General features: G+C 42.3%; 1 protein-coding gene across 2 annotated transcripts in view; it reads right to left on the reverse strand.

The window, feature by feature from the left end:
• EMC2 (ER membrane protein complex subunit 2) overlaps positions 1 to 7,908 on the reverse strand; it is a 47,521-nt gene extending 39,613 nt beyond the window's left edge. Inside the window, exons 1-2 of one of the 2 annotated variants that reach the window (XM_050891956.1) lie at positions 7,864 to 7,908; positions 235 to 348 (exon numbers count right to left, since the gene is read on the reverse strand). In XM_050891956.1, coding sequence (XP_050747913.1) covers positions 235 to 348; positions 7,864 to 7,903 — 154 coding nt within the window. In that variant the 5' untranslated portion in view covers positions 7,904 to 7,908. Of the gene's footprint in view, positions 1 to 234; positions 349 to 5,971; positions 5,993 to 7,863 lie in introns of those variants that run through there. The other variant, XM_050891957.1, reaches the window with a different exon arrangement.
• Positions 7,909 to 12,284: the final 4,376 nt, after the last annotated feature.

Genomic DNA, 12,284 nt, shown 5'->3' on the forward strand with positions numbered 1-12,284 from the left:
ATATAGCAAACTAACAGTTCTAGTAGGTAATTTTTCCATCTGTTTTCACTGCAGCCCATATTTGGGAAAGAAATAAAATCTAGGAATTCTGGCAGCCTATTAGACTAGAAAGTAATATATATTTCATCAACATCAGCAGATACAGAGAGGCAACACAGACATACAAAATAGAGGTTGAAAAGAGAAAATAAAATCAGACAATGGAAGTTTTAAAAATAATGATTGTTTACTTACTGTCATCTCCAAGTTTAGATGCATATTCATTAATTAACTCTTCTCCAACATCCACTATCTGTTCACTGTTTCGGTAGTTTTCTTCCCTCCATTTCCTCATTTTATCACGCATATCTGGGGGCAAAGGAGAAAAAAATGAAAAGAAAATATTGAGATTTCCAGATAGTAATGGAATTTGAATTCTATTTCTGCAAAATTTGCATATGAAGAATGGGTTTAGAGAGCAATAGATCTAAAAAAGTGACTTCTACTAATATTAGAAAACTACTAGAGAACAGATAGATGTACCAGACCTCTGAAACTGTAGCACACAAACTGTGCTCATGGTCTAATATTATCAATTCAACTTCTAAGTTTACACTCTCTCAGGTTAGTAACATATGCAGTAAAAAAACCCCTTATACCTAGTTATCCAATAAATAATAAAATTTAACGGACATTTCCCATGGTTAGGAAAAATAGGCTACGAGAGATTTCTCCCAAGTCGCTTCACACTTGTATTTACAAACAATACTAAAATTGCATTTCTGCTCCAGGTGAATAAATATTCACTTGAAGTATTAGAAAAACTATGAGAGCTCAATCACTGCTCACATTTATCATTGTAAGCAAAACGCCGTGGACTTCCACTTGAAAAAGAACCTACATGCTCCTATGGAAAGGACCCACAAGAAAGGCAGACATGGAAGTGAAGGCTTTCTACACCAGGGAAGTGCCCAAAGGTATAGAAATTATCACTATCTAGGTAAGACAGAAAACACGATTTATTTTATCACTAGGATTTTTGTTTCAAGAGTACATTTACTATGGATCAGACTTCCAAGAGAGCAGGCATACTCATGAAGTCAGCTAGAGAGCACTACCTAGCCTAGGTTTTATTTATCCTCTGGATCAGGAAATTGCTAAGAATGTGATTTTATATACACATATACATTTATATACATGTAGATGTTCCATATACAAGAACAAATTTTGAGGAGACTTAAGGAAAATAGTTTTCATTAATAGATAGTGGCTTTACTAATATGAAGGTACCACAACAACTGTTACCAATATTTTTTTTAAACTTTACAACAACTGGAAAAACAAACACAACGATAGATCTGAACAGCCAGTTTTTCTTGCACTTCAAAATGCATAGTTAACATAACTGACAGTTAAAAATTAAGCACTGAACTTTCTTCCATCTACCTGAAGTGATCTCGGATCGCTCATAAGACTGTCATTGTGCCACATTTTGTATTTTGAAATTCAACCAAAACCACCACAGGGTTACATTTCATATGCATGGGTAAAGTTAAATGGTTCTAGACACATGATGGTCCCTGGAAATTCAAAGTTAGACAGCAAGAATGTGAGAGAACACAAACATGCGCAAAAGCTGACAAGCTAAACGCATAAAAATAAGCAAGCTGTCTGATTTCTACCCACTCATTTACTTGGAAATTATTGATGCCTCCATTCCAGTGTGATTCCAAATGGAATAGTGTCTAAATTATGTATTAACAGAACACACATCTACCATTCATCACCAAAGTACAGCATTTACAGCGATGGAAAAAAACTGCAGGACAGAGAATAGTGTATCAGCTGATGACTGAAAAATAAAGTAACAACAACAAAAATGTTCCCATTAATGTGAAGCTATCGAGAGGCTTGTTAGTTTTAGAAATACTGAATTTTAAGTAAAAGGTAGAAGAAAGAAAATGCTAAAAACTGCAGTAAAACTTACGCAAGGCTTTTGACAATGTTGTCAAACAATGAATGTTTTACTAAGAAAGCTATCAAAAGAGTCAGCCAATAATAATTTAAGTCTTGGAGGCAAATCTACATACAGCACATAATACAAGGTTGGGCAGTAGCAATCGGGGATTTTAGAAAAAAAAAATTGTTAAAGAAATGTCTAGTTTTAAATACAATTACTCCTGTCATGTAAATAGGCTGGTCCCAAGCAAATGATACATTTGTTTTAGTCTTAGGTTCTCCTAAATTAGGAGGCTTTGCACATATAAATCAAAACATTACAAGTTCAAAGGAGCAGACACACTTGCCACAATGTTTGCTGTTCCCTAAAAACACGCAAGCAGTCTACAGCAAGCCAAAAGAAATAACTTGCGTTTTATTTTTGTGTCTGTTAAGGCATCAGTTAATTTGTCCTGAGCAACCAGATATGAAGTAATCCTCTTATAATTACTTATACTTTGATTGTTTAGTTCGATCATAGTTTTCAAGTCCTTGATATCTAAAAGCACCTGATGAAATGAAGGAAGTTACCCTTATTAGTAGAGACATACATCGCACACTCCAAAATGTTACCTTGACATGTAACAACTGCTACCACCGGCAGTCACTCAGGGACCCCATAACCATTATATTTCCAGGGCTCATTTGTACATTGTTCTTCTGTTACGGACACCAAATCTTCCACCACACCTCAGCTCCACCCAGTCTCATCTTACAAAATATGAATCAAACCAAAAAACTCACAAATCCACCAATTCAACAAGCTTGCCTAACCGCACAGGGTGTGCAATGGCCTGGCGACTGCTCCCTGCGGGTCTCCAGCCCCCGCCTTACCCGGATTCCTGACCGGTACTCTGCAGGTGCGGGCAGAGGCAAAGGCAGCTCAGCTGGGCACTGCGGATGCTGCCTCTAACCGTAACAACTCAGCTTTCAAAGTGGCCTCAACTAATATCCCAGCATCTCACCTTTGCCTGTTGTAATCCCACAAATTCATATATAAAATCCAGAGTAAACTGAACTGTCCCTTTGATTACAACTGAAAATTAGGAATACCTAAAAGCAAGCAAACACAGCATGGAACACAACAAAAACACTTCACCAACACTTAACTGCACACAGATTATGACAGAGATAAAATGTTAGACTCTTTTCTATTTCCTAGATTCTCTCCATACAAACTAAGTATGAATTCAGTTTCTAAGTCATAGGAAGGAAGCAATTTCGTCACCTAAAGTGGACTCTAATGACTAGAGACATTAAAGATAGAAGTGTTCAGTTTTTAAATTCGTTTGGGATTTTCTCTTTGTTATGTATCATGTTCCCCAATACATACATCTACAAGAAAATAGCCTCACATATACAGACTGTTAAATTTCATCTTATAAAGCATTTTATGATATTTTCAAAAATTACAAAGAACTCCTTGAAAAAAGTCTCACATGAACATGTAACAGAAACTCTTAATGTGCCACTACTTAAGCAGCAGAATTTTCAATATAGAAAACAGTAATACTGATTTAATGATCCAGAAAACTTAAGGAACTTAAGCAACAGTCATCGTGAGCTATTAAAAATCTTCCAAAATATTCTTTTCACTTGTTTTCAATTTATATTAAAAGAAATCTAGTTTAGAGAATATGCCATCCCTTTCTCTTTTTGGTTTTGATATCCAGTGAAGAAGAACTATTGACTGAAACAAGAGTTGCCACGACAGCATTCAAAGATTTCCAGAAAGTCCGTCTATCACTAGCCAAAAGTCACTGTTTCATTTTAGCTGGGTTTGAGATGTTAATACTACTATGCTTTTGTACAAGGTAGAGAAAGAAAAGAAAACCTGGTTTATTTTGTCCAATTCTGACAATGTCAGATGAGTTTTCTGTGAAATCCAATTGTTATTTTATTAGTTCTTGACTATCATGACTGCTGCTTGTTTGCAGATCACGCTAATTCTGCACAGGCAAGCTAACTTGTGTGCTCCAAAACCTGCTCATAAAATGAAGTTATACAGGTGTATTTTTTTTCCTTTTTTTTTTTTTTTAATATTTCCACTTGTGGGCCAAATTCATCTTTAAGGTATCACTGAAACCATGTTAAATATTTATGAACAGTCTCTATAAAGTTCTACACAGCTTAAGAGACTCCTATAAGAGGCTGCACATCACCAGTTAAAACTGACATGCAACCTACTACATCATGCTTCTTTGCCAGACCTGCAATTCTTGGCTCCCTGTCACTCCACATAGTTTCTAATTCTTGTAAATATGAAGGAAGCAGGAAACACAACACCATTTTCTACAGGATAATTAGCAACAGTGACCAAAAAAAAGGAGCAACATACCACCCTCGTCTCAAATAAGCAAGCTGTAAAATATATGATGCATATCCACATATAAGCATTTCTTTTAATACCATAGCACCCTGAAGCCACGTTTGGATCATCTAAGTCCGTTGATCAAGACCCTGAAGTTAGATGAGAGGTCTTCCTGCTTCACAGATTTCAAAATACACATTAAAGCTTGAGACACAGCAGCAGACAAAGTAAAGAAAGAAAAATAAAGACAACAGCTCCAACAGTAGAAAAAACAGTTATTTTCAGTTATCTTTCCTAACCATCTGTACAATGCATTTACCTAACATAAAATTTAATTGTGGTTAAACTCCCACCTTTGTCACAAAGAACCCGAGTGAAAAGCAAAGCAAGGTACAAACTGTATTTCATTTGTCTCACATTATTCTTCTGCCCTAACCTCCAATCAGTTTCATCTTTGAGCAATATGTAAGTAAAAACCATCTTGCTTAGAAAGGGCTAAGTATATAAAGGACATTTTTCAGATAAATACCAACCATACACCTGGTTTAATAGAAATTAAGCACTTTAGACAAATTCAAGATGAGCTACATTAAACTCCTAGAACTGTGTTCAAGTTCTTTGCTAGGGACTAGGTCACAATGCTGCTGGGATCACCCCACCCATGAAAAGCCTCATTGCACCAGGGATCTGTTAAAGTACACATGGAGAAGGGAGAAAAGCCTTCTTCTCTGAGAAGAGTCTTTGCGTGGTCTGTTGCAGGACTCCATTCATTTTCACTTTACTTTGCATCTCTTAAACTAGAGGAAAAAAAATACAGAATTTTTCATATGTGTGCTTCTAAAGCGGAGACAGCCCCTTGTACCAACTGTCTTGGTTTCGGCTAGGACAGAGTTAATTTTTTTCTTAGTAGCTGGTACAGTGCTGTGTTTTGGATTTAATGTGAGAATAATGTTGATAACACACTGATGTTTTAGTTGTTGCTAAGTAGCGCTTATCTTAAGCCAAGGACTTTTCAGTTTCCCATGCTCTGCCAGCAAGCAGGTGTGCAAGAAGCTGGGAGGGAGCAGAGCCGGGGCAGCTGACCTGAACTAGCCAAAGGGGTATTCCATACCATGGAACGTCATGCCCAGTATATAAACAGGGGGAGGAGTTGGCGGGGGGGGCAGATCGCCGCTCTGCCATCGGTCAGCGGGTGGTGAGCAATTGCGTTGTGCATCACTTGTCTTTTCTTGGGTTTTATTTCTCTTTTTTTTTGTTACATTCCTTTTCATTACAATTATTATTACTATATTATTATTACCAGATATTATTATATTTTATTTTACTTTAGTTATTAAACTGTTCTTATCTCAATCCACAAATCTTACCTTTTTTTTCTGATCCTCCTCCCCACCCCACTGGGAGGGGGGAGGGGGAAGCGGCTGCGTGGTGCTTGGTTGCTGGCTGGGGTTAAACCACGACACCAACACAGATCTTCCCCTACACTCCAACTCTTTCATTTGGATGTAAACTGGAAGATACCAACTGAGAAGTTGAGACGATAAAACTCCCCAGCTGGTCCCCAAAGATTTCTCATCCAACATACCCACATGCAAAACCATGCACCTAGCACAATGCCACAAATGTCAATCAAAACTCTTGGAAATAGAATATGGGGGTTATTTCTAAGAGTAGGACGCTCACCTCAGTATGAATTAGCCGAGTCCAAAAGCAGTAAGCTTGAGCATCCTATACCTGGCCTTTACATTAGAGGATAAAGACACCAACTCTGCAGTACTCTCAGCCAAAATGATCTAGGGCTAACTGTACAGAAACATATCCACAGTGCATGTTACGTATCCTGTGAAAAATCTCATTTCTTCTTCCAATCACTGACACCTGAGAACAACAGGAGGAAAAAAACCCTACATCTCTGTTTTTTGTAACAATGTATGTTCAAGCAAAATAAAAACTGGAAAAGTTCTTTACACAAGCTGTTTTAGAGCAACTTCTGGGAAAGCCTCAGTAACACCAGTAATGCTCCATGCAACTTCCCTTCCTGTACAGTGGCCTGCCTGCTCTCTATCCACGCTGAGCTTCACAACCGCTATACCTTCTCACAAGAGATATAAAAGAACGGGCAACCAAGCTTTTCCCAAAGTGCTAAATTAATCTAATGACATCATGGTGATGCAACCGAACATCAGGGCAAAACTACCTATAAACTGACCACCAGGCCAGCTGGCAGGAAAGCCCTCTTCTTCATCCTTAATCATTCAGTTACAGCACTGTTTTCTTCAATACCAGCTAAAATATTTTCTGAGATTAATGCAATTTGAGCTGAAAACTGAGTATTTCAAATTCCATTTTGTTTTGCTTCAGAGTCCTACAGAAAAAGGTGCAGGAAAGACAGCATGGGCACTTTTTCTGATGGGCAAGTTAGTGGCACCTGCTAAAATACATCCCATGCAATGTTCCTCCTCTTCCCCCCATACTACAAAACCAAACTAACCAATAATCGATGCTCGGGGAATTATTCTATTGCTTAATTATTTCTTCACAGATTAGCAGTAAATAAATAAAAAAACAAAGATCACACAGCTTCTCTCTGCATTATCTTCTCTACTGTATAATGCTTGTAACGTATGGGACCACCTAGCTAAAGGTTCCCCCTTTATTGCCAAAATTATGGAGAAGCCTTAATTTATTCCCGAGAGGAGACTGTAATGGGCTTGAGTGCTGTATGAACTCACATTTGAACACGTACTGCTTACAAGAAAAGAACCATCGAGAATGTCAGGTAAACCTCAGAAAGTATTGCTATATGAAAAATAAATAATCATTATGATCAAACCGATATGAAAGCTACAAAGATCTGGGGAGCAGGATTTTCAGAAACTTTTCTGTCACTTCAGAGCTTCTGGGAGTTCCTCCACGAACGCTTATCATCAACTTTTAGGAAAACATCAGGTAACTTCCAGGCGCTCCAAAAGGTGAATTATGACACAAACCGCTGGCCCAACCAAGAGGCCATTTCTTCTTGCAAGCATTTGGGGGGCGCGGAAGCAGGGGCGGGAGGAACGCCCGGCCGCCCTCCTCTGGGGAAACGGGGGGCCGTCCCCACAAAGCGGAGGCAGCGGCTGGAGGGCCCCGCCCGCACCGGCGCTTGGGGAGAGCACCCCAGCAGGGAAGCTCACCCCGCCGCACACCGGGGACAGGCACGGGGCCCTCCCCGCTCTCTGGGCGATGTGCGCGTTACAAGCCGGCGGACCTGCGGTCACCGAGGGGCCGAGCACAGGTCGCCAACTCCGCTTCTTCGGCAACGCCGCCCCGCTTGTGCCGGCCGGCCACCCACAGCCCGCGGAGCCCCGGCAGCTGCCAGAACCGCCGCCCCCCGGCCCCGCCCGGGTACCGCCACCGCCCGGCACCGGCTGCCGGGCCACAGGCGCCGGCCTGTCCCGGGCCCGCCGCGCAGCGGGGCTCCGCGGCACCGCGCAGGTGCGGGCACCGGCGCCCCGACCCTGCGCCCGGCGGTCGGTCGGCCCGGGCCCTCGCCCGGCCCCGGCCGGGAGGCCGCCGGCTGGCCGCGACGTTACCTTCCCAAGTCACGTCGTACATCTCCGACACCTTCGCCATCTTGGCGGCCGCCCGCGTGACGCGCCGCCGTGACGGCCCCGGCCCTCATTGGCGGGGAGGGCGGGCGGCGTCCCGCGGCGGGGCCGGCCCGGCGCAGCGGCCCGGCGGGGCTCGGGGCCCGGGGCCCGGGACCCGCCTGACGCCCGGCCCGCCCGACGGCCGGCCCGCCTGCGCAATCCCGCCGGGGCCGCCGCGGGGCTGCCGCCGCCGCCTCCCTCAGAGGCGAGGCCGGCAGGATACGGCCTGAAGCTGCGGGGCGCGAGTCCCCGGAGAACCGGCGTTGGCCAGGGCGGAGCATTAAAAAGCTGGCACTTGTCCCGTCGGGGCTTTGGGGGTTTGTTTAATCTGTGCTTGCTTCGAGAGGGCAGTGACCACGGGAGGCGTGTGATCGCCGTTTCCGTGGCACCCTGTGCGTGTCCCCGCGGCCGGAGAGGCCTGGCTTAGCTGAATTAGAACGTGCAGAGCCTAAACTGGAGATGGCACAAAGGGCTGCAGATTAATTTCTCCTATTTTATAATCCACATAAACTTCCCACATCCAGTTGGCATGGTGCAAAGCTTTACACTTCGCATACATGCCGCATGAGGAGGCGCCGGCTTGGGTTTGTTTTCAGCTTGGGAACTGCCAGTGCGTTTCATGCCCCTGGGCTCCTGGAGGCGGGATGAACCATCAAGGATGAACCATCCGTGTCTCGGTGTCTCCTCCAGCCGCCCCATGTGCAGTGAACCACCACAGCGACAAATTTCTGGTGATAAGCTGGAGAAGCCCTGAGGAGGCCGACAGCCGGGAGCGGGGCCAGGGGCCTGCTGCCGGCTGTGCCCACCTCTGTCTCCTCTCCAGCATTTATTTTCCAACACTGTGGCTTATGCTGACCACCAGTCACGGAGATGAAGGGTTTCGTAGTAAAGAAGGCTCCCGATTTCACTAGTGTGTAGTTGTTAAGAAATAAATGTATCTTCCCCTGAAGATGTTCAAAAAATGGCGATGGATTTTTAACTTCATGTATGCTGAAGGAACTGGTTTTCAGAAAATATCACCAGAACCCTACTTGTCTGACATTCAACTCTGACAAGATCTCTCAGACTCCATACTCAAAATTAATCCTCTAGCTCCATCAACAAATGGTACCCTAGTATCAAGAAAGCTGTTTCTGTATTTATTGCATTGCTTCCTCTGAACTAGAATAAACTACTAATTCTTAATACAATCATCTGCAGTGTAATTACATATAATGACTTCGACAGCTAAAAGGCCTCAACTGGAATTCAAATGGTGGTCTAGAAAAACTGTGTATGCCTAATTTTTCTTCCCTCGAAAGCAGTTTTTGATCTTCTAAGTCACTGAATTGTTTAGACCTTGCATAGCACAGCTGTACTTCCAGCTAATTTTACAATGCCAGTGTCTGTATTATCTGAATACTTCCAAAAACTTTTATGTATTTATTCTCACAGTATTCCTATGAGTAGGGAACTATTACTCCTGTTTTACAAGTAAAGGAATGAATGCAGAATGGTTATGTGCCAGATCCATAAAGGATTTAGCACACACCCGCTCTGCACATTACAGGGTAACACTGAAATAGCTGAGGTAAAATGAGAAAGTAGCTTGCAGAGTTCAGTGCTGCTGGATTGCTGAGCTAGCTGTAATGCCTAATGTGTGACACAGACAGAACTTTTAAGCACATAAATCCAAAATTTTCATCCTTTTAAAAGCCCTGTCAGCTGCCACCTAATGCTGAAGGAACTGAAATTTGAGAAATGTGTGTTTGAAGTGTTTCGGAGGGATTCGGACTTTCAGTTCCCCGGACATCTAGCTCTGTGCTTCTGCACCTGCCCACAACTTTCTGTCTCGGCAGGAGGCAGGAGACGGTACCTCACAGGCGCTCAGTCCAGTTACTGTTTGCAGCAATAACTCTGATCTCTCTCCTAGATAGATTTAGACAGCTCCCCGGTTATGCTGGATTGCTTCCTAGGATATGCAGCCCTCCACCTGCACTGTAAGGGAGATTGGATCCTGTAAGTGTTGCCTGCTGTCTTTTTTGGACGTAGTCTTGAACAACTTGCTGAAATCACATACGCTGTGTTCTGCTGAGCTCAAAACTGACCCTTCCACTGCATTCCTCTGCTCTTACTGTGGAGGAGAAAACCATCCACACTCACCAGGAGACGGGAATTATAGTTACAATATCCCACTATGCCAGATACTGTTATAGTTGGAAACAGAAATGTTTTTGGTATTAAGCTTTTTCTTCTTGGCAACTAAAACACTGGTTTTGAAAGCTGTTTTCTAATGCCAAGGAGCTCCATCACTTAATTCAAAGTTTAAAGTATTTTGCTAATAAAGCTTAAAATGCTCTAAAAAGGGAATAGTCATGTGAAATCTCTTTTCTGGATCTGTCATGTTCTGCTCTTGTGCCACTTCTGGAGGAACCAACCGGAAAGGTAGTGGTCCAAATCTCACATAGTAATGGTAAATGCAAGGTGTTTTGAGGAAACTATTTAAAAGTGCAGAAAACTCACAATAAGCTTTTTGTAGGTAGCACAGCTACTTCTACGTATTACCAAATGAAAACGAAAAAAAAAAAGAATTAACAAAAATCCTTTTTTGCTCTGTTTCCTATTAAAAAACCTTTCTCTTTTATTATGAAACCCATCAGTCAGTTCAATAATAATTCAATCAGAATTACGGTTCAGAGAAGTGATACCTACCAAGGAAAAAGAACATAGTAATTTAATTTACAGCTTACCAATATAGCAAAGCATGGAAGTCTGTGTGCTGTGCCTGAGATAGGGGGCATACAGAGATATTTGGGCTCATCACCTAATAGGATGTAGAACCTATTTTATTTCAGTAATCTTGGGGGGTTAGTTTAGTAATGTAGCAATGGTGGCATCCTTCAAGTAGGTAGGAGATGGGAGAAAACAACTCCGGGACAGTCGTGGCGCAAAGATGAATGTACACGTGTAGGATCCATGTATGCTGTGAATGAATAAAGTGATAATTTGTCTTCTGTGTGAACCAAATGATTCATTTACTTGATAAGATGTACTTTCCCACTGTGCAGGAGTATGGACAAACTTCATTTTATGTATGGCGTGTTTACAGATACTATTAACTTGTGTAGTGATGGTAAAGATGAGTCTCAGAGGATAAATTAGTGGATGAAAAATACAGGACATTCAAGAAATTTGAATCATGCAACTTAAGGACTCTGTGCTTTAATGTAGCTGCCTTTGAGCCTGATCCTACTCGGCATTCATTTATTAACATTGGAGCTTCAGATATTTTCTTACATCAAGTTTAAAATTTCCCAACATGAAAGAAAAGTAGGTAAGAAAATAAATGAATAGATTTGCTTTAAGGGAATTACTATGATGGATAATATATAGAGGAGACCATTTTAACATGCTTTTAAGTTTTATCACAGCATCACCACAAATAAGAAACCCAAAGTAAAAATTTTCTAAGTAATCTTGAAAAATTTGGAGGTTTTTCCTTATTTTGACTAGCACAAACTATTATATATTGGAACATATGTAGCAAAGCAGTAACATTTTGAATTTCTAATTCAGCGTTAGCATTTACAGTCAATTTAAAATGAATTCCCTCTTTCTGACTCCTAAACTAAAGGACAAAAGGAGACCATAGCTGGAGGAGTTTTTTATCCTTAAGCTATAAATCTTCCTGGCTATTGACACTCACAAATGGAGAACACACCAGAATTACATCATTCAGCGTGCCATGAAAAAAGACAAAGAGGACACACTTCTGGAAAGCTGGGGAAAACAAGAAATATAAATCAGCTTGATGAATTGACAACGTTAACAATCCTTAAGCAAGTCAAACAGCACTTCCTCTACGGCTTGATACTCTAAACTGTATCCTGAGAGCCTCCTGAGATTGATTTTAAAATGGCAGTGAAGTGAGCAAACACCACAGATCCAAGTTTCTGAGTTCATATGATAAGGTAGTATGCGCTTCAATTTTAGCATTTACTAGCTGAGTATACACAAGCTTGAAACTGCTGCCCCAAAGACAGCTCTCTGCGTACTTATTTCGGAGAGTCTTAACTAGATCCTGTGGGCATTAATTAAATGTAAGAATACATTAATAGTAATATGCTGCAGAGGCTTAAATTTGGTGCCGGCAGCTGTTATTTCCTATAGCTAAAGTGAACAGATTTGCAGTAAGGAGTAGCCTTTGCGAGGGGCAGGTGGGGAGGGGGCTGAGGAGGGGGCGGCCGGCTGGGGCACAGCCCGGGGCCAGCGCGGGCACCCCGAGTGCCTGCTGGCCTCCTTTTCCTCCTGGTGCATGCCAAGAACGGGGCCAGCCCTGCTGGGAGATGGGCAGAGTCAGGCCCTGCCGCCCCCGTCCTCCTCGA

This window comes from Gymnogyps californianus, chromosome 2 (assembly GCF_018139145.2).
Source record: "Gymnogyps californianus isolate 813 chromosome 2, ASM1813914v2, whole genome shotgun sequence".
NCBI lineage: Eukaryota > Metazoa > Chordata > Aves > Accipitriformes > Cathartidae > Gymnogyps > Gymnogyps californianus.